A 23,461-nucleotide genomic window follows, 5' to 3' on the forward strand; every position below is an offset into this window, starting at 1 on the left:
CTCTACAACTACAATCAAAGGACACAGTCTGGGGAGATGGGGATATTCTGGCCGAAGTACTGGACACTGATGCGAAATGCCTGCAGACTCATGCGGCCATTTGAGGAGGTGACAAACCTGTTGAGTCGCAGTGAAGCCTCCATCAGCGACTTGATCCCATATGCTTTCTTCCTGGAGCGTGCCATGCGTAGAGTTGTGGATCAAGCTGTGGAGGAGCGTGAACAGGAACAGGAACAGGAGGAAGAGTTGTGGGATCTGTTCTCAACAGAAGCAGATGATTCCTCAACACCTGCGGCAGCACAGAGGGGGGAGGAGGAGGAGGAGGAAGAGTCGTGTGGGGACATGGAGTCAGATGATGAGGAAGGTGTTGTTTTGGAGGAGAAGGAGGAGGAGGAGGGGGAAGAACAACCGCAGCAGGTGTCGCAGGGGGCTTGTGCTGCTCAACTTTCCCGTGGTATTGTTCGTGGCTTGGGGGGGAGGAGAACTTAGCTGACATCACTAAGGAAGAGCAAGAGGAGATGGATAGTACGTCTGCATCCAACTTTGTGCAGATGGCGTCTTTCATGCTGTCCAGCCTGTTGAGGGTCCCCCGTATAAAAAACTCAAGGGGAATGAGCTGTACTGGGTGGCCACGCTACTAGACCCTCGGTATAGGCACAAAGTGGCGGAGATTTTACCAAATCACCATAAGGCAGAAAGAATGCAGCACTTGCAGAACAAGCTGGCAACTATGCTTTACAATGCGTTTAAGGGTGATGTCACAGCACAATGGAACAAAGGTACCACTGCCAGTAATCCTTCTCCCATGTCCACGCAGGCAAGGACAGGATGCTCCAGCAATTTCATGGTGATGTCGGACATGCGGACATTCTTTAGTCCAATGCCTTGCCTTAGCGCTTCCGGATCCACCCTCCACCAACGACTCGACCGGCAGGTAGCTGACTACCTGGCCTTAAGTGTGGATGTAGACACTGTGAGCAGCGATGAACCCTTGGATTACTGGGTGCGCAGGCTTGACCTGTGGCCAGAGCTGTCACAATTTGCCATCCAACTTCTGGCTTGCCCTGCCTCAAGCGTCCTGTCAGAAAGGACCTTCAGCGCAGCTGGAGGCATTGTCCCTGAGAAGAGAAGTCGACTAAGTCAAAAAAGTGTTCAGTACCTCACCTTTATCAAAATGAATGAGGCATGGATCTTAGAGGGCTACTGCCCGCCCAAAGACTAAGTCAGTCCCCCCACACAGCATCTCTGCCTGCAGGCCGCTTGACTGCCACCACCAACAGGGTCCACCAGGACTCCAGGCGCTATAATAATTTTTCTGGTGCGTGTACATGCCTGCCTAATTTTTCTGGCTGCACTGCAGCTGCAACAACAAAACAAAAGGCATGTACATGTGTCAATTCCCCTCTGTGATTGTTACCTTGCCGCGGTGAAGGGGCTTGCGTATCACAATGAAGCAATGACTGCTGGCTATATGAGTGTGTTGGGGTTGGGGGGCACACCTGACCCAAGAAGATAGATAATAAGGTCGTTGCTTCATTGTGGACAGACCAAATTCGATCAGCTGGATACTCAGTCACTGTTGTTCTGTCATTCAGCTACCTCAGCCCAACCATATGGGCTTGAAAACCGCCATCGCCTGCACTCTGGCCATGGTGCGCACCCAGTGGCGTATCTATAGGGGTGCACATAGGGCACCTGCCAGGGGCGTCCCTTGTCACTCACCTGGGGGGGCGCATCCCCTGTAAGCAATAGATCACCCCTTTAGGTCCTTCAAGAGAACGGGACTGTGTGTATGTATGCGCCGCTCGTGGCCGCCTATTCACACTTCTGCTCCTCCCTGCTGCTCTGCCTCTGGCTTCTGTGGTCACCTTAGCAACGTCGGTGACTCAGTTCTTTCTCGCGCCTGACGCCTCCACTTGCTGCCGTCCATCCCCAGCGCAGCGAATCCTCGGGTCCAAACAGCTGCTCTCTCTGTCCTCTGTGCCTGGTCTGTCAGTGTGGTCGCCATAGCAACGTTGGCGGGCGACTCGCGTCCAGGCTCCACTTGCCGCCTCCCTCGAATCCTCCTCCTGATCGGCCGGGCATGCTTCTCCGCCGGGCACCGCAGGTCCAGAGAGTCCTCCTCCCCGATGCGCTGCCCCGGTGACCAGTCCCAGCGTCTGCAGTGTCCATAGTAACGGCGCCCGCTGGCCTCTTTGTTGCCTTTCATTCCCGGCGATTCCCCTTCCTGATAGGCTGCCTCCGTGCCGCTGGGGCTGATGGGGGTGGGAAAGTGCGTAGCTACAGAAGCGGCTAGTCAGGTGGCAGTGCACAATGCACATAGAGTGACTGTCAGAGAAGCAGCTGGCGGGCAGAACAAGCAGCAGAGCGAGATCAACTGGCTGCTGGTGAAAATAAGTAACACAGATCAGGTAGTAATATAATAAGTGACTGTCCACTTGCTGACTAAATATACCAAAGCGATGTCATATATTGTGTATGTGTGTGCATGTTTACCAGTGTAGTGTATCCTCTGAGTAAGTTTCTGCTGTGGTTTCTGGAGTGTAGGGGAGCTTATGTCAGGGGGTGTATGTGTGTTTTGTAGTATAGTGTACTCTCTGTGTGAGTTTCTGTTGTGTGGTGGTTATTGGAGTATAAGCAGGGGCATAATACGCTGCTCTCTTCTACCGCCTGCACGGGCTAATAGAAAAAAATGGTGCCTTGTGTGCACTGTTGTGTCCCCTCCCCCACAACCCTCATATGTTCAGTACCTGTCTCCACCCTCCACATATCTTGCAGAATAGTGCAGCAGTGGAGTTTCATGCTTAACCTTCACGACGGAACAGGACCTCTTCACTTCCTCTTCAGTGCAGCGCTCACCTTGCAGCTCCAGACACTGTACCATGACTTGACTCGCATGGGGAGCTGCAAGGTGATAGGTTGCATGGTGCGGCTACACTGAAGAGGAAGAAATGAAGACCTATCTCGCTGCTGGAACAAGGTAAAGTATGAGGCTCAGCTGCAGCGCTACTCTGCAAGCTCTGGGGTGGGGGTGTGGTTATTCAGGGGTTCTAATGGGGGGGGCACAATTTCAGTGTTTGCCATGGGCGCCGTTTTACCTAGATACGCCTCTGTGCGCACCAATCCAGCAAGGCCATCACTACACAAACAGCTGTTTGCGGTGCGTTACACAGTGAGTTTGGTCTGTCAGTGTGAAGCAGTACTCTAATTACACTCCCTGATTGATGTATACACATGCAAGATGTTTTAAAGCACTTTTGGCGTATATCCCACTCATCCATGCAAAAACTCAGATGTTAGACCCTTTGAAACATCTTTTCTATCACTTTTGTGGGCAGCATAAATGTTTCTAGTTTTCAAAGTTCGCCTCCCCATTGAAGTCTATTGCGGTTCTCAAAAGTTTGCGGAGGCGAACCGAAAATTGGAGGTTCGGGCCATCTCTAGTTGCATATCACAGCTATGTTGAGCTGCACCACTGTCACTACACCAAGATTAATTATTCACTCTGATCGTTCCTCTGTCTCAAGAGTTACAGATTGCCCAGCAAGCTCATGGTGAACCAGAACTTCTAGGAGTGTGTAAAGGGCTGAAAGAGACCAAACAGCCTCCTTACTAAAATGCTATGCAAAACAGAAGCTTGCCTTTTTGAAAACAGAAGGAATTTGCGATTTTTTAGGTTGGAATGAGCTCTGAAGTTTAACTAATATTCAGGTTTTGTTGTAAATCATTTGTATTCTCAGTATTCCTCTTCTGTTCTGTAGGGTGGAGCTATGGTGATTTCTCACCCACTTGCTGTACACTCCCCCTGCAGTGCTCTGTACACAGAGACATGTGACACACACACTTCTGACTGCTGCAGGAAACAGCCACAGCTATGGCCTACAGCTCTCACTTCACTTTCCTAATGTCGGACATGCGGACATTCTTTAGTCCAATGCCTTGCCTTAGCGCTTCCGGATCCACCCTCCACCAACGACTCGACCGGCAGGTAGCTGACTACCTGGCCTTAAGTGTGGATGTAGACACTGTGAGCAGCGATGAACCCTTGGACTACTGGGTGCGCAGGCTTGACCTGTGGCCAGAGCTGTCACAATTTGCCATCCAACTTCTGGCTTGCCCTGTCTCAAGCGTCCTGTCAGAAAGGACCTTCAGCGCAGCTGGAGGCATTGTCCCTGAGAAGAGAAGTCGACTAAGTCAAAAAAGTGTTCAGTACCTCACCTTTATCAAAATGAATGAGGCATGGATCTTAGAGGGCTACTGCCCGCCCAAAGACTAAGTCAGTCCCCCCACACAGCATCTCTGCCTGCAGGCCGCTTGACTGCCACCACCAACAGGGTCCACCAGGACTCCAGGCGCTATAATAATTTTTCTGGTGCGTGTACATGCCTGCCTAATTTTTCTGGCTGCACTGCAGCTGCAACAACAAAACAAAAGGCATGTACATGTGTCAATTCCCCTCTGTGATTGTTACCTTGCCGCGGTGAAGGGGCTTGCGTATCACAATGAAGCAATGACTGCTGGCTATATGAGTGTGTTGGGGTTGGGGGGCACACCTGACCCAAGAAGATAGATAATAAGGTCGTTGCTTCATTGTGGACAGACCAAATTCGATCAGCTGGATACTCAGTCACTGTTGTTCTGTCATTCAGCTACCTCAGCCCAACCATATGGGCTTGAAAACCGCCATCGCCTGCACTCTGGCCATGGTGCGCACCCAGTGGCGTATCTATAGGGGTGCACATAGGGCACCTGCCAGGGGCGTCCCTTGTCACTCACCTGGGGGGGCGCATCCCCTGTAAGCAATAGATCACCCCTTTAGGTCCTTCAAGAGAACGGGACTGTGTGTATGTATGCGCCGCTCGTGGCCGCCTATTCACACTTCTGCTCCTCCCTGCTGCTCTGCCTCTGGCTTCTGTGGTCACCTTAGCAACGTCGGTGACTCAGTTCTTTCTCGCGCCTGACGCCTCCACTTGCTGCCGTCCATCCCCAGCGCAGCGAATCCTCGGGTCCAAACAGCTGCTCTCTCTGTCCTCTGTGCCTGGTCTGTCAGTGTGGTCGCCATAGCAACGTTGGCGGGCGACTCGCGTCCAGGCTCCACTTGCCGCCTCCCTCGAATCCTCCTCCTGATCGGCCGGGCATGCTTCTCCGCCGGGCACCGCAGGTCCAGAGAGTCCTCCTCCCCGATGCGCTGCCCCGGTGACCAGTCCCAGCGTCTGCAGTATCCATAGTAACGGCGCCCGCTGGCCTCTTTGTTGCCTTTCATTCCCGGCGATTCCCCTTCCTGATAGGCTGCCTCCGTGCCGCTGGGGCTGATGGGGGTGGGAAAGTGCGTAGCTACAGAAGCGGCTAGTCAGGTGGCAGTGCACAATGCACATAGAGTGACTGTCAGAGAAGCAGCTGGCGGGCAGAACAGGCAGCAGAGCGAGATCAACTGGCTGCTGGTGAAAATAAGTAACACAGATCAGGTAGTAATATAATAAGTGACTGTCCACTTGCTGACTAAATATACCAAAGCGATGTCATATATTGTGTATGTGTGTGCATGTTTACCAGTGTAGTGTATCCTCTGAGTAAGTTTCTGCTGTGGTTTCTGGAGTGTAGGGGAGCTTATGTCAGGGGGTGTATGTGTGTTTTGTAGTATAGTGTACTCTCTGTGTGAGTTTCTGTTGTGTGGTGGTTATTGGAGTATAAGCAGGGGCATAATACGCTGCTCTCTTCTACCGCCTGCACGGGCTAATAGAAAAAAATGGTGCCTTGTGTGCACTGTTGTGTCCCCTCCCCCACAACCCTCATATGTTCAGTACCTGTCTCCACCCTCCACATATCTTGCAGAATAGTGCAGCAGTGGAGTTTCATGCTTAACCTTCACGACGGAACAGGACCTCTTCACTTCCTCTTCAGTGCAGCGCTCACCTTGCAGCTCCAGACACTGTACCATGACTTGACTCGCATGGGGAGCTGCAAGGTGATAGGTTGCATGGTGCGGCTACACTGAAGAGGAAGAAATGAAGACCTATCTCGCTGCTGGAACAAGGTAAAGTATGAGGCTCAGCTGCAGCGCTACTCTGCAAGCTCTGGGGTGGGGGTGTGGTTATTCAGGGGTTCTAATGGGGGGGGCACAATTTCAGTGTTTGCCATGGGCGCCGTTTTACCTAGATACGCCTCTGTGCGCACCAATCCAGCAAGGCCATCACTACACAAACAGCTGTTTGCGGTGCGTTACACAGTGAGTTTGGTCTGTCAGTGTGAAGCAGTACTCTAATTACACTCCCTGATTGATGTATACACATGCAAGATGTTTTAAAGCACTTTTGGCGTATATCCCACTCATCCATGCAAAAACTCAGATGTTAGACCCTTTGAAACATCTTTTCTATCACTTTTGTGGGCAGCATAAATGTTTCTAGTTTTCAAAGTTCGCCTCCCCATTGAAGTCTATTGCGGTTCTCAAAAGTTTGCGGAGGCGAACCGAAAATTGGAGGTTCGGGCCATCTCTAGTTGCATATCACAGCTATGTTGAGCTGCACCACTGTCACTACACCAAGATTAATTATTCACTCTGATCGTTCCTCTGTCTCAAGAGTTACAGATTGCCCAGCAAGCTCATGGTGAACCAGAACTCCTAGGAGTGTGTAAAGGGCTGAAAGAGACCAAACAGCCTCCTTACTAAAATGCTATGCAAAACAGAAGCTTGCCTTTTTGAAAACAGAAGGAATTTGCGATTTTTCAGGTTGGAATGAGCTCTGGAGTTTAACTGATATTCAGGTTTTGTTGTAAATCATTTGTATTCTCAGTATTCCTCTTCTGTTCTGTAGGGTGGAGCTATGGTGATTAATCACCCACTTGCTGTACACTCCCCCTGCAGTGCTCTGTACACAGAGACATGTGACACACACACTTCTGACTGCTGCAGGAAACAGCCACAGTTATGGCCTACAGCTCTCACTTCACTTTCCTAATGAATGACGGCAATCGAATCCCAATTATTGGATTTGGGACGTATGCTCCGGAGTATGTAAGTACTCAGAAGTGGGCAAGACACTAAGCAAAAATTCATAAGCAGGAATGAGCGAGAATACTCTCTTGAAATGCGAGCTGTATACCAAAGCTCCCGGTGTTCCAACATTTTAGCATACCCGACAAAATAGCATACAAATGCTACTGAGCATGTGCAAAGTCATGCAGTTCATACATTAACCCCATAATGCCCATCAGCAGCATTAACATTGCAACCCGAGTTAGCTGCCTGGGTGCTGATGTGCAATCTCCACTATCCAAGTGGACATAGAGTTAGAATAAAAAGTTGTCCGAGCGAAGTGAGGACAGAGCCCGCAGCCCATCGGCTCTGAATACGGGAGTGTAAGCTGAAAGAGCGCACTACAGACCTTATCAGAATGCAGGTGGTAGCCAGGTTAGTTAACCCTGCATATCCTGCTCTCACCTCTTGCATTCTGCAGGACCGTCTTGCTTTTCATGAGGGCGTTCTCACTCATTCCTGATCATAAGAACTGTGCAGTGCAAGACACAGAAAACTCTGAGACATAAGGGCCCGTATGCAATTCACATTTACTCCTGAATTTTCTCCTAGGTGACAATTTCACAGCTGGAAATTGAAATATGCTTGAAACCAGGGGTCCCCAACCACCGGGGCGCGGCCCACTGCCAGTCCGTGGGCCATTTCCTGCTGGTCCGTCGGCCTCTCGCTCCCCCTCTCCCCACGGCTGCCCCACTTCTTGATACTTTTCCCATTGAAAAGTGCTGAAAAATTATTTAAAAGAGAAAATGTAAAAAAAAAATGATCTCCTAGGAGAAAACTCAGGAGAAAAAGTGAATTGAATAAGGCCCTAGTTGTGATGTGTTTTGTGCGTTAAAGAAGCACTGTAATAACATATAGAAGAATGTACTAAATTATTCCTAATACCCAACTTGACATGAATTTTCCTTATTTTGAAATCAGAAATACTTCCTATATCTATATATTGCTGTATATTGATATGTAACCCTACCTTCCTAGTGATGTTTAGCCTAGGCTATGATGTCACAAAGCCTTCTCCTCTCAGTCAGTGCACTCTGGAAACTAGGGGCCATATGCAATTGACTTTTTCTCCTGATTTATCTCTTTGGAGATAATTTTCATATAACTTTAAAATAAATTAAAGCATTTTGCAATTGAAAAAGTGCTTAAAAGTTGGTAAAAAAGTACTATCAAAAATATTTTGAGTATTTTCTTGCTTGCTGGTGGTTTAAAAGGCATTTTATGTCAACTTGGAGAAACCGAAGGAGAAAAAGTGAGTTGCATATGGGCCCAGGTATTTTTTCTGCTCACTTAGGAACACACAAACATTCAGCAGTGATTGAGGCAACATCTTAAAGAATGAGGGATGATGGGTGGCACACAAGCAAGCAGCATCCTTGTGATGAGTTAATGTGCACATTTAGTGTTCATCGTTTAGGGCTCTTTCACAATAGCTAACGCGTGCAGAAACACGATTCTGTGCACGCGTTATTAGCACGACAGGACGTTGGGAAGTTGTGGTTCGATGCGTATCAGCGGCGCTAGTTCTAATTCACCCTACAGGGAAATTCTTGCGTTGTACGATTAAAAGCTCTCAGAGACGTTCTAATGTAACCATCTGGAACACTTTGTCTAATATGAATAGTAACATGGAAGTCAATACATTTTCATGATACCTTTCTTACCGCATCCTAGGTGCGTTCCATCAAAATGGACGGAACAGCTCCGCCTCCTAGCATGCAAAAGCCCTTAGCAATCTATCGTGGGACAACCATACGCACACTAGGTTATCAGCTGAGGCAATGCAGAACTGTTTCTGCCATGTTTTACTTAGTGTGTGTAGAAGGTTTTAGCTATGCATTTGCAACACTTCTTTCATGGTTTCAGTCACTGGCTCAGCAATCAGTCCATTTTGCATGCTAGATTTTCATTGACCAAAACAATAGTTTATTGATCATTTAGGATGACAGTCTAACGTGTACTAATAAATAGGACAGTCAATCCCCCAGCATAATAATAAAGTCTTACCACCCCCACCAATTCAGTCCCCCCCTCCAATGTCTCCCACACAAGGTGGTAAGAGACATTGGTGGGGTCCGGCAGCACTCAGGGGCCCTGTGGCAATTGACCCCTTTGCCTTGAGTGCTGCCCTGCTTATACCACCCAATCCTCCATTAGCCCCTATCCTCTCTTCCAGAATCTTAAAGTGGACCTGAACTCTTGCACAGGACACAAGAAAAACATAACAGAAATGAACCCTGTATGTATTTAGAGAGTTTAGCCTGTGTAATTTAGAGATGGCTCGAACCTCCGATTTTAGGTTCGCGAACCTTGAACACAAACTTCCGAAAAAGTTTGCGTTCGCTCGAACTTCGCGAACCGCCATAGACTTCAATGGGGAGGCGAACTTTGAAAACTACAAACATTTATGCTATCCTCAAAAGTGATGGAAAAGATGTTTCAAGGGGTCTAACACCTGGAGGGAGGCATGGCGGAGTGGGATACACGGCAAAAGTCCCGGGGAAAAATCTGGATTTGACGCACAGCAGCGTTTTAAGGGCAGAAATCACATTGCAATGCTAAATTGGAGGCATAAAGTGCTTTAAAACATCTTGCATGTGTATACATCAATCAGGGAGTGTAATTAGAGTGTAATTAGTGTACTGCTTCACACTGACACACCAAACTCACTGTGTAACACAATGCAAACAGCTGTTTGTGTAGTGATGGCCTTGCTGGACTAGTGCACACCATGGTAAGAGTGCAATCCATGGCGGTTTTCAAGCCCATATGGTCGCCGGGCTGTGGAAGCTCAATGAAATCACATTACATTCCTACCTTTGTGGAATAAAGTGCTGCTTTAAAACGTCCGGCGTGGGTACATGTCCATCAGGTAGTGTAGGGGTTAGGCCCGCTTCACACTGACAGACCAAACACCGTGTTTACTGCACCGCAAACAACCGCAAAGAACTTTCGTTTATGAAGTGTGCCCAGTAACACGGGAAAAAAATCCCCGCTCCGCAGAGCCTATCCTAGCACCCAGGTCATACAGATACTCCTTGATGGCTCGTTCTTGTTCAAACATCATGAGTGTGGAATTGCAGCAAGTCTGACTTGCAAATTAAGCGCCTTACTGCAATGCTGTTTCGCGGCTGAATTTCTCCTGGCTCCTGTTATGTAAATTCTGGCCTGGTCTTAAACTATGCATGAACAGAATGCTCCTGGCTATGGAAGCGCCATCAGGGGGTGCACATGGCCAGGACACACACACACACACACACACACACACACACACACACACACACACACACACACACACACACACACACACACACACACACACACACACACACACACACACACACACACACACACACACACACACACACACACACACACACACACACACACACACACACACACACACACACACACACACACACACACCTCTAGATGTGTGCTTAATACTGCAGTACTCTCAATCTAAATCTACCCTCACTTCACAAAATATGTATGTGAGGGGGAGTTAGATTGAGGGTACTGCTGTATTGAGAACACATCTAGTCAAATAGGCAGCTATTTGATGTGAAGTGTGTGATTTTCTCCCCTTAATTGTCTGCCACTTTTGAAAATAAAGGAATTACTGAGAATCCCCCAGCAATAGATTAGTTCAATATATGTCAGATCTGTAACACTTCTAGCACCTACTGTAATTGAAAGGAACATAAGAAGAAGAATTTATAGTGCATTTTAGTCTAATGTACTATGTCTATGTCATATGTCTAAACAATGACTATGGTAGGGACTGGATTGTAAGCCCCTCTGAGGGACAGTTAATGACAAGACAATATGCTCTGTACAGCGCTGAGTAAGATGTAGGCGCTATATAAATACTTACATAAATATATAATGTACATGTCATACACATGTATTTTAAATTTTACTAATTTTCATGATAGTGGTCCTTTAATATCATCATCATCATCATATATCGATCAATAACAAAATCCAGTGGTAATTGAATAGTGTATGGCAAACTTAAAACCTTCAGCTTTGCAGGTGGAACCAAGAATATTATTGAAGATGACTGCAATCAACATCTCAACACTTATGCCTGTAGTAATCTAGCTCTACCACAAGATGGCAGGAAAGTTTCTTACATTAAAACTCTGCTTTCTTATACAGTAGAATCTTGGTTATCAAGACAAAGACAAGACAAATAACGTTTACAGTATATCACGCTTTTCTCCTGGCGGACTCAAAGCGCCAGAGCTGCAGGCACTGGGACACGCTCGGTAGGCAGTAGCAGTGTTAGGGAGACTTGCCTAAGGTCTCCTACTGAATAGGTGCTGGCAGGGCCGGTTCTAGACTTTTTGCTGCCTGAGGCAAACTTCTGAACATGTGCCCCCCCTCCCCCTTGAGTTGGAATGATTGCACAGCACCCGACAAATTACTCTGCTTTCTTCAATGTTCTCACATGACATGCTGCAGCTCAACACAATAGCACGCTGGCTGTAAGTCTGTGACAAACAAACTGCTCATCCTAAGCCAGGACAGCAATGCCACCTCCTCCCTTCTGCTATGCAGGTCAAATGAAACACTGCTGCTCTCCTGCCTCCCCCCTCCTCACTCACTGTCAGACTCCTCAAACAGCACAACAAGCTGCTTTTCCCCAATGATTACCTCTTCACCTGTCTCTCTTGCTTCTCCTCCTACTCTGATTGCATGCTGTTAGTGTAATCACACAGTACAAACATGCTGCCCCTGTAATCTCTGCGCCTGATGCAAATGTTTCACCTTGCTTCATGAGAGATCCGGCCTTGGGTGATGGCTTACTGAACAAGCAGAGCCGGGATTTGAACCCTTATCAGACACTACCAGGCACTGGCGTAGGGCCCGCGGTCGCAGGGGTCGCCGTGGCGACCAGGCCCGCCTCCTGAAGAGGCATGGGAGGGGTCCGGGGGCTGTGTGTTGGAGGACCCGGTCCCCCGCTCTAGTCGCCGCTCCCTCCCTCCCTCTAGCCATCAGACCTCGATCAGGCGGCGCCGCGGCGACCAATAGTGCGGGCGCTATGACCCAGCGCCCGCACTGATATGCGGAAGTGACATCACTTCTGCATATAGAGCGGGTGCGTCCGGCGCCCGCTCTTACTGGTCGGGTCGCCCGCTGATCGAGGTCTGACACGCTGCAAGGTAAGGGGGAAGCGGCGGCGGCTGGGGGGGGGGGGTCCCTGTCGCTCACTAGCTAAAGGGGCTCCTTGTCACTTACTAGCTAAAGGGGCTCCCTGTCACTCATTTGCTAAACAGGGCTTCCTGTCACTCACTGGCTAAACCAGGCTCCCTGTCACTCACTAGCTAAAGGGGCTCCCTGTCACTCACTAGCTAAAGGGGCTCCCTGTCACTCACTAGCTAAAGGGGCTCCCTGTCAATCACTAGCTAAAGGGGCTCCCTGTTGCTCACTAGCTAAAGGGGCTCCCTGTCACTCTCTAGCTAAAGGGGCTCCCTGTCACTCACTAGCTAAAGGGGCTCCCTGTAACTCACTGGCTAAATGGGGCTCCCTGTCACTAGCTAAAGGGGCTCCCTGTTGCTCACTAGCTAAAGGGGCTCCCTGTCAATCACTAGCTAAAGGGGCTCCCTGTTGCTCACTAGCTAAAGGGGCTCCCTGTCACTCACTAGCTAAAGGGGCTCCCTGTCACTCACTAGCTAAAGGGGCTCCCTGTCAATCACTAGCTAAAGGGGCTCCCTGTTGTTCACTAGCTAAAGGGGCTCCCTGTCACTCTCTAGCTAAAGGGGCTCCCTGTCACTCACTAGCTAAAGGGGCTCCCTGTCACTCACTAGCTAAAGGGGCTCCCTGCCACTCACTGGCTAAACGGGGCTCCCTGTCACTAGCTGAAGGGGCTCCCTGTCACTCACTAGCTAAAGGGGCTCCCTGTCGCTCACTAGCTAAAGGGGCTCCCTGTCGCTCACTAGCTAAAGGGGCTCCCTGTTGCTCACTAGATAAAGGGGCTCCCTGTCACTCACTAGCTAAAGGGGCTCCCTGTTGCTCACTAGCTAAAGGGGCTCCCTTTCACTCACTAGCTAAAGGGGCTCCCTGTCACTCACTAGCTTAAGGGGCTCCCTGTCACTCACTGGCTAAACGGGGCTCCCTGCCACTCACTGGCTAAATGGGGCTCCCTGTCACTAGCTAAAGGGGCTCCCTGTCACTCACTAGCTAAACGGGCTCCCTGTCGCTCACTAGCTAAAGAGGCTCCCTGTCGCTCACTAGCTAAAGGGGCTCCCTGTCGCTCACTAGATAAAGGGGCTCCCTGTCACTCACTAGCTAAAGGGGCTCCCTGTCACTCACTGCCTAAAGGGGCTCCCTGTCACTCACTGCCTAAAGGGGCTCCCTGTCACTCACTAGCTAAAGGGGCTCCCTGTCACTCACTAGCCAAAGGGGCTCCCTGTCACTCACTAGCTAAAGGGGCTCCCTGTCGCTCACTAGCTAAAGGGGCTCCCTGTCGCTCACTAGCTAAAGGGGCTCCCTGTCACTCACTAGCCAAAGGGGCTCCCTGTCACTCACTAGCTAAAGGGGCTCCCTGTCACTCACTAGCTAAAGGGGCTCCCTGTCACTCACTAGCTAAAGGGGCTCCCTGTCACTCACTGCCTAAAGGGGCTCCCTGTCACTCACTGCCTAAAGGAGCTCCCTGTCACTCACTGCCTAAAGGGGCTCCCTGTCACTCACTGGCTAAAGGGGCTCCCTGTCACTCACTGGCTAAAGGGGATCCCTGTCACTCACTGCCTAAAGGGGGTCCATGTCACTCACTGCCTAAAGGGCTTATTATGTGCATTTACTGGTGAAAGGCTGTCTCTCATTATGTGCATTTACTGGTGAAAAGCTGTCTCTCGTTATGTGCATTTACTGGGGAAAAGCTGTCTCTTATTATGTGCATTTACTGGTGAAAAGCTGTCTCTCATTATGTGCATTTACTGGTGAAAAGCTGTCTCTCATTATGTGCATTTACTGGGGAAAAGCTGTCTCTTATTATGTGCATTTACTGGGGAAAAGCTGTCTCTTATTATGTGCATTTTATTGCAGTGTTTTTTTTGGTATTCTGGAGTGGTTAAGCACTTGTATTATTATCCTATTTAAGTGTGAAGTTTAATTAGGCATGTTTGTATAATACAAATTGGTATTACCAGTCAGCTTTGTGACCCAGTGCTAAGGTGTGTGCGTGCAGGCGTGTGTGTCAGTCAGCAGCAGTGTGTGTGTATATATATGTGCGTGTTGGCAGCAAAGTTTTTAAATGTAAGTGTGAGCCGGGCCTTCTGCGCCCAATCGTTTTTGCCACTCAAATCTGTGGGCGATTCTCTTATTTTCCGCTTGTTTTTCTTATCTTTTTCCATTGTCCCCAATGCAGAATCGAGCGGCAAAACGATCGGTTGTGTCGGAAATTATCTATCGAGCCATCTTATCAGCTCAGAATCGAGCCGTGTATTCCCAGCACTAGGTTCGGACTGATCTCTGCTACTTTCAATGTGTACAGTATAAGCTGTTATTCTGTTCCTGTACTGCTAGTAAACTAGCGGCAGTGTGTGTTGATCTCTGCTACCCCCAGCGTGTACAGTTTAAGCTGTTGTTCTGTTCCTGTACTGCTAGTAAACTAGCGGCAGTGTGTGCTGATCTCTGCTACCTCCAGCGTGTACAGTATAAGCTGTTACTCTGTGCCTGTACTGATAGTAAACTAGCTGCAGTGTGTACTGATCTCTTCTACCTCCAGTATGTACAGTATAAGCTGTTACTCTGTGCCTGTACTGATAGTAAACTAGCTGCAGCGTGTGCTGATCCCTGCTACCTCCAGTATGTATAGTGTAAGCTATTACTCTGTGCCTGTACTGATAGTAAACTAGCTGCAATGTGCTGATCTCTGCTGCCTCCAGCATGTACAGTATAAGCTGTCACTCTGTGCCTGTACTGATAGTAAACTAGCTGCAGTGTGTACTGATCTCTTCTACCTCCAGTATGTACAGTATAAGGTGTTGCTCTGTGCCTGTACTGACAGTAAACTAGCTGCAGTGTGTGCTGATCCCTGCTACCTCCAGTATGTACAGTATAAGGTGTTGCTCTGTGCCTGTACTGATTGTAAAGCAGCTGTATTGCATGTACAGTATTAGCTGTAAAGCCTGGTACACACATACAATTTTGAATAGCCAATTTTACTACTTCTAGGTATTATGAGAGCCCAGCTCTGTTCACAGTATTCAAAGTCTCTTGGCCCTCATACTACATGCAGTAGTAAAATTGGTCAGTGATTGACCAATCAAAATTTAATGTGTGCATGCATCTTTATTCTATGCCTATACTGATAGTAATCTATCTAATTAAAGGCATCTTGCTACTAATTGCCCTATTTCCTCTGGGTGCTGCGTATGTCTGCAAATTGAACGTGGCACCCAAGCTGCTGCAAAGCTGAATTGATATAGCCATACCATGCACAGCTATAGGAAGGGGCACATCCAGATTCCGCATCGGGGCCCAGAGGTTTGTAGCTACGCCACTGCTACCAGGATTGGCATATGCTGGATAAAAGTAGTTTCTGGTTGCTTGAGTGTTACTATTAAAAATAGGCCTAACATTATTATTTCCTGGTTGAACTAAGTGGACTGATGCCTTTTCTCAACAAAACTATTTGAAGAGGAACTTCAGCCTAAACAAACATACTGTCATTAACCACTTAAGCCCAACTGGACGAGATTTCTCGTCCAGTTGGGCTGCGCGCACTCCCGCGGGTCGCGCGAGCGCCCGCGGGCCCCCCCGTGCGCGCCCCCGCTGCTGGCCGCTAGCCCACCGATCAGTGAAAGGGATTATAAATCCCTTTTGCTGATCGGACCCCCCCGGAGAAAAGCCGACAGCGTCTCTTCAGACGCTGCGGCTTTTCTGAGCTCTGGTCTCCTTTCTTCTGCCTGGGAGCGAGATCGATCGCTCCCAGGACTTTTTGATTCTGGCCATCTTGTGGCCAAATAGCAAATTACACCCAAAAAAAAAAAGTTTTAAGAATAAACCTATAAATATATTAAAAAAAAACCTGTTTACCTCCCACACCAAAAAATACCCACATACAAGTTTAAATTAAAAAAAAAAAAAATTACAATAATAAAAAAAAAAAAAAAAACATAAATAGTTACCTAAGGGTCTGAACTTTTTAAATATTCATGTCAAAGGAGTATATCAATATGATTTAATAAATTATGGGCTTCTAAACAGTGATGGACGCAAAACGGAAAAAATGCACCTTTATTTCCAAATAAAATATTGTCGCGATACATTGTGATAGGGACATAATTTTAACGGTGAAATACCCGGGGCATATGGGCAAATACAATACGTGAGTTTTAATTATGGAGGCATGTATTATTTTAAAACTATAATGGCTGAAAACTGAGAAATAATGAATTTTTTCCATTTTTTTCTTATTCTTCCTGTTAAAATGCATTTACAGTAAAGTGGCTCTTAGCAAAATATACCACCCACAGAAAGCCTAATTGGTGGCGGAAAAAACAAGATATAGATCATTTAATTGTGATGAGTAGTGATAAAGTTATTGGCAAATGAATGGGGGGTGAAAGTTGCTCGGATGTAAAAAAATTTCAACCCTTCGGGCTTAAGTGGTTAAGTTACATTAGTTATGTTAATTAGAATAGATAGGTAATATAATCTCTTACACACCCTGTTGTAAAAGAACAGGCAAATGTTTGTGATTTCATGGGGCAGCCATCTTTTTGGTTGAAATGAGGTGACAGGGAGCATGAGACACAGTTCCAACTGTCCTGTGTCCTGATAACCCCTCTCAGCTGCGCAAGCTAGGTTTCAAATCTCAAATTCAAAATGTAATAAAACAAATTTGCGCCAAAACAGCAGAACGAGAACAACATCAGAAATCCCATCATGCTTTGCACAGCATCAGGGGAAAAATGCCTGGACAGTTTTCTTCTGTGCAGCTAAAAATGAGGCTTGGGTAAGAAAAACAAAGTTCTGATGCTGTGAAACTGTTAAAGAAACAGCAAGCCTTTTCAGTGCTGCTGAGTAGATTTTTAGTCTGGAGGTTCACTTTAACTATGTAAAAGGGTAGGTCGAAGTCACCCAAGGCATAAAGGGTTATTGTGTCTATTGACAACCAATAGGAACCTGAAACAAAGGAGAGGTGATTGCTTACCTCTCAAGAAGACTAGGCCTTTGCTTAACCGCTTCACAACTGAGGGGTTTTACCCCTTCAGCATCCGAGCAATTTTCTCCTTTCAGCTCCTTACATTCATTCGCTTATAACTTTATCATTACTTATCACAATGAAATGAACAATATCTTGTTTTTTTTCGCCACCAATTAGGCTTTCTTTAGCCTAATTGGGCTACTCTCACACAGAACTCTCCCCTGATGGTGCCTAACCCAAACCGCCCTGGTGGTGCCTAACCCTAACCCCTCCCTGAGGGTGCTTAACCCTAAGACAGCCCCTGGTGGTTACTATGACCTAACTTCTCCCTACTCTCACACAAAACCCTCCCCTAACCCCCCCCCCCTGGTGGTGCCTAACCCTAAGACCCCCCAGGTGGTGGCTAACCCTAAGACTCCCCTGGTGGTGCCTAACTTTAAGATCCCCCCAGGTGGTGCCTAACCCTAAGACTCCTCTGGTGGTGCCTAACCCTAAGACCCCCCCAGGTGGTGCCTACCCCTAAGACTCCCCTGGTGGTGCCTAACGCTAAGACCTCCCACGTGGTACCTAACCCTAAGACCCCCTAGGTGGTGCCTAACCCTAAGACCCCCCAGGTGGTGCATAACCCTAAGACCCCCCTGGTGGTGCCTAACCCTAAGACCCCCGCCCCCCAGGTGGTGCCTAACACTAGGACCCCCCAGGTGGTGCCTAACCCTAAAACCCCCCAGGTGGTGCCTAGCCCTAAGACCTCCCAAGTGGTGCCTAACCTTAGGACCCCCAGGTGGTGCCTAACCCTAAGACCCCACCAATTTTGATGCCTAATCATAACCCGCCCCCCCCCCCCCCCCCGCACCCCCGAATTAAAAATCTCGGCTATAAAAGGGTGCCCTTTTGTAGCAGGCTCAAAAACCTTGTAGCCAAAAACCTTGTAGCTGAATGAAAAATATAGGCGACAAAGGGGAGCCCTTTTGTAGCAGAATCATAACCCTTGTAGCCTAATAAAAATGATGGGCTACAAAGGGGGTGCCGTACTGTAGCCGAAAAAAATATGGGCTACAAAGGGGTTCCCTACTGTAGCCGAAAAAAATATGGGCTACAAAGGGGTGCCCTACTGTAGCCGAAAACCTTGTAGCCAAAAAAATATGGGCTACAAAGGGGTGCCCTACTGTAGCCGTAAAACTTGTAACCGAAAAAAAATTATGGGCTACAAAGGGGCGCCCGCTTGTAGCCTATATCAAAACTCGGGCGCCCTTTTTCACCACCTTGTAGCCCATGTTTGCAGAAATAACATTGATGTCTATGGAGGCGCCCTTTTCAACGGATCATATATATATATATATATATATATATATATATATATATATACTGTATACATGGTCTCCAGAATCTGCTGATACCGAGTAGAATCCATGCATCCCTCAACTCTGGCAAGATTCCCAGGCCCGGCACTGGCCGCACAGCCCCACAGCATGATGGAACCACCACCATATTTTACTGTAGGTAGCAGGTGTTTTTCTTGAAATGCTGTGTTATGCCTAAATAACTAAATTTTAGTTTCAGCAGTCCACAGCACCTTATTCCAAAATGAAGCTGGCTTGTCCAAATGTGCTTTAGCATACCTCAAGCGGCTCTGTTTGTGCTTATGGGCGGAGAAAAGGTTTCCTCTGCATTCAGCATCTCCTTGTGTAAAGTGTGCCGAATGGTTGAACGATGCACAGTGACTCCATCTGCAGCAAGATGATATTGTAGGTCTTTGGTGCTGGTCTGTGGGTTGACCCTGACTGTTCTCACCATTCGTTGCTTATGTTTATCTGAGATTTTTCTTGGTCTGCCACTTCAAGCCTTAACTTGAACTGAGCCTGTGGTCTTCCATTTCCTCAATATGTTCCTAATCCTAACTGTGGAAACAGACAGCTGGAATCTCTGAGACAGCTTTCTGTATCCTTCCCCTAAACCTGATGGTGAAACAATCTTTGTCTTCAGATCATTTGAGAGTTGTTTTGAGACGCCCATGTTTCTACTCTTCAGAGAAATGTAAAAGAGGAGGGAAACTTACAATTGACCCCCTTAAATACTCTTTCTTATAATTGGATTCACCTGTGTATGTAGGTCAAGCGTCACTGAGCCTACCAAGCTAATTTGAGTTCCAATAATTAGTTCTAAAGGTTTTGAAAGCAATAAAATGCACGGGCCTAATTTTATTTAAAGGAGTTATCAGGCTAAATTAAGAAAATAAGCCGGGTAAGTAGCGCTTATTTTCTTAATTTAGCCTGATAACTCCTTTAAACAGTTATTGCACTCTTTCTGTAAATGCAATATCACTTCTCAAATATCACTGTGTGTGTCTCCTATGTGATATATTTAACTGACATTTTTTATCGTAACAACCAACGATTTATACAGGAAAATCATGACGATTAACAACGTTGCCCAAACTTTCGCATCCCACTGTATATAGGTGTATTTAGCAAACACTGGTCCTTATTCAAATCACTTTTTCTTCTACATTTCCTCATCTGAGATAATTTTTCATCTTCTGTTAAAAATAACTTTTCAACACTAAGCAAGTGAAAAAAATACTAAGGAGGTGAAAAAAAGCACTGTCAAAATTATTCTGAGTATTTTCTTGCTTGCTTGTGGCTTAAAAGGCATTTTATTGATGAAGTATGAAAAATATCTTCTAGCAGAAACCTCAGGAGAGAAAAACGTCATTGTCTTTTGTAAAATGGTAGCTGTTATAAAAATGTTGAGAAATTTGGCTCTCACACACTTTGCTTTTCAAAGGGCACAAAGAACTAGACTTGACCTTTCTGGCTTCTGATGTTGTACTGTATAATACATATTCATAGGACCGCTTCAGGGCTGGGCTGAGGCAAAGGTGAAAGAGGCTCCAGCCTCAGGGCGCAGTGTAGGAGGGTGCGCACAACTCACTCAGCTATCATTCCCCTATTGTGTTTGAAGAAGAGAGAAATAAGAAAAGGGGATACATGGCCGTGACTGCAAGCCAAATAACTAGAGGGGTTGGGGGCCCTGGGGCACCTCTTAATGTAATAGCAATCAGTGTGTGACGGCTGGGGGGGGGGGGGGGGGTGGAGGGGCGCACTTGGGTTTCTGAGCCCTGGGTGCTGGAGGACCTTGTCTCAGCTCTGTCTGGACCTATTTAATATATGCATTTAAAGTACAACTGAAGGGAGAAGGATATGGAGGCTGCCATATTTGTTTCCTATTATATCAGTTGCCTGCCTATCCTGCTGATGCACTGCCTCTACAAGCATGCAGCAGATCAGGTGTTTGTAACATAATTGTCTGATCTGACAAGATTACCTGCATGCTTGTTTCTGGTGTGATTCAGACACTCTTGCAGCCAAATAGATAAACCGTGCTGCCAAGCAACTGGTATTGTTTCAAAAGAAATAAATATGACAGTCTCCATATACCTCTCATTTCAGTTGTCCTTTAAATAAGTAATGCATTTAATAACACATTTTAGATTATCCTTCAATCTATGTATTTGTGTTCTAGGTGCCAACTTCCCTCAGCGAAGGAGCCACTGAACTTGCCATTGAGGTTGGTTACCGCCATATTGATAACGCCCACATGTATGGAAATGAGAAGGAGGTGGGACGGGCCATTCAGAAGAAGATCGCAGATGGAACTGTTAAAAGGGAAGAGCTCTTTTATACTGGGAAGGTGAGTTCCAGGCCTGGGCCATATCCCCTGAATATAATGTGTGGCATCCTGTGCGCATCGTGGCAAAAGGGGAACATAGTCACAACAGATTGTGAGTAGGGCCAAATAATGGACATGAAAAGTACATGATCCAAGGTTACATGGCGTTTGGGTGTGTCACATTTACTCCGAGATGAAAAACAAACTATAACAAGTAACTTGTCTATATATCTTATCTAAAGTTTAGATAGTTTACACAGCAAATTTAGCTGCAAACAGCTTTAATAGAATATATTATTTTTTCCTGTGATACAATGACAGCAGCCATGTTGTTTGTAAACATTACACAGAGGCAGGCTTATCTGTATCTTGAGCAAAAAAACCTAATCCCCCTACTCCTCCCCTCTGCCTCTGAAATCTCTGGCTAGTAATACCGCCCTCGCCTCCTGCCCAGACTGAGCTCCCATGAGCCCTTGCTACTGTCTGAAAGTGCCTTGGCTCTCTGAAAACCTGTGGGCGTGGCTTGTTTAGTTTATAGGGAATTAGAGTATTAAAACAAAAACAAAAAAGTATTTGGCTTGATGAATGCCCTATAAACAATAGGAAAGGAACACAATTATGCAATGAGTAAAAGTTCATCTCGGATCCACTTTAACCAATACAGTTTGCTTCATATTACCATATTACTGGGCTACAACTAAGCACCACTGCCCCTCATGTCACACATTGCCATGAGGGAAAAGAGGTAAAATAAACACTGGAAATACAATTTAGCGGCTAATAGCAAAGCCCCCAAACTTGCTATAGTCACCACATTTTCTAGATGTGGGAACAAGGGGAAAAAGACCTTTTACCTTGTGAGAAATTTTTTTTTAAATGATAGGAAAAATGGTTTTAAAATGCAGTTAAATGACAGATATCTACCCATCGGTATTGAAAATATACATGTATCCCCAGAAACAGCAGTGAATTTCCTGTCGGGGTTTCCTGCTGGTAAGGGCGCTGACAGTGTAATGATCAACAGGAAACCCCAAGGCTAGTGGGAATGCTTTGGCCAGGGATCGCTGTACAGCTGCAATGCTGCTGTATAAGGAAGGATTGCTGGCAAATATATCATTTCCATAAAAAAAATAAATTATGTGGAACCCCCCCCCCTCCCCCACCAAGCCTCTTTAACCTCTTGAGGACCACAGTCTAACACCCCCCCCCTAGTGACCAGGCCATTATTTACAATTCAGCACACTGCAGCTTTAACAATTTATTACATGGCCATACAACTTACCACACAAATGAATCTTGCCTCCTTTTCTTGCCACCAACAGAGCTTTCTGTTGGTGGCATCTGATTGCTGCTGCAATTGTTATTTATTTTTTATACATTTTTAGTATTTTTTTAAATTACATTTTGTTTTTTTGTTTTTAATTTTCCTCCCTCCCTCCGAGATCCAGCTCAGTGAAAGAGCTGCCGACCGTACAGCGCAGCATTAGATTGCTGCGCTGTACAAATAGAAATGGGATGGCTTTTTTCTAACAGCCTGCCAGCCACGATTGCGGGCTGGCAGGCTGATGACGGATCCAAGCAATGTTTATTTACGGGTGGTCACGCTACAGCGAGCTCCCTGCAAATCTCGCGCATTGCGAGATGACGCACCCGCGCATTTAGGAGAAATAAGGGTTCCACTCTGTGGCCGCCATCCTGCGTTAGGCGGTCGCTGAGTGGTTCATTCTTTGTCACCCATACAGACTGGTAAAGTCATAATTGGGAGCCAGCTTTCATGGTTCATGATGTATGTGTGTGTGTGTGTGTTTGTGTTGAAAAAGAGGAACAGCAAAGCGTCCTTATCTCCCCCAAAGCCCTTGTCCATACCATGGTCAAGGGGTTCTTCCTCCCTCAGGAGGAGGTGGGGGATGTAGGTCCTGAGATGGAGTTCATAGTGGCATCTGGGGGTCCTCTTTCACAAGTTGTCTCCAGATGTGAAAGAGTTAAGTTAAAACAAAAGTAAAAAATGAAAAAAGTATGTTAATATTCTTAACTATAAATTAATTAAATTACCTTTAATTAATGATCCCCTGACGCCAATATCCTCAGAAATGATCCCATGCCAATATCTTCTGGACCATGATTGAATATCTCCATGCACACATTGTTCCCTGTTGCTATCCTTAACTATAGCAAGCTCCAGCAAATCATCTCGGCTCCCTGCACACTGCAAATCCGTTTTGCGATTCCGATTTGCAATTCCGATTTTCCCTGAATGCAATCAACAGAACAATGGAGGAAAAAAGTGCAGCATGCCGTAACGATTTAAAACCAAAATAGGAATCAGATGTAAAAAACGATTAAAAATCGGAATCGGAATTGCATGCAGTGTGCAGGGAGCCTAAATCCGGTTTAACACCTGGCCCTTGCGTTTGCAGTGCGATGACTACATTCATATGACCCTGTGGCAGAGTGCGCCGGCAGGGTCATATGCATAGTGCGACACCCTGCATGTCCCTCACGCCCTTCACTGCCCCTCAACCAGTGACATAGTCCCTGCTGGATAGAGTACATCATTCGGCTTTCCCTGCACCGAACTGAGCGGTGCCGAAACA

The 23,461-nt window shown here is 46.9% G+C and overlaps 1 protein-coding gene across 1 annotated transcript in view; it reads left to right on the plus strand.

Moving 5' to 3' along the window:
* The first annotated feature begins 6,884 nt into the window (after positions 1 to 6,884).
* LOC137564140 (aldo-keto reductase family 1 member C1-like) overlaps positions 6,885 to 23,461 on the plus strand; it is a 91,064-nt gene continuing 74,487 nt past the window's right edge. Inside the window, exons 1-2 of the mRNA XM_068277575.1 lie at positions 6,885 to 7,015; positions 20,721 to 20,888. Coding sequence (XP_068133676.1) covers positions 6,929 to 7,015; positions 20,721 to 20,888 — 255 coding nt within the window. The 5' untranslated portion in view covers positions 6,885 to 6,928. The remainder of the gene's footprint in view (positions 7,016 to 20,720; positions 20,889 to 23,461) is intronic.

Source organism: Hyperolius riggenbachi, chromosome 3, assembly GCF_040937935.1.
Source record: "Hyperolius riggenbachi isolate aHypRig1 chromosome 3, aHypRig1.pri, whole genome shotgun sequence".
NCBI classification, from domain to species: domain Eukaryota; kingdom Metazoa; phylum Chordata; class Amphibia; order Anura; family Hyperoliidae; genus Hyperolius; species Hyperolius riggenbachi.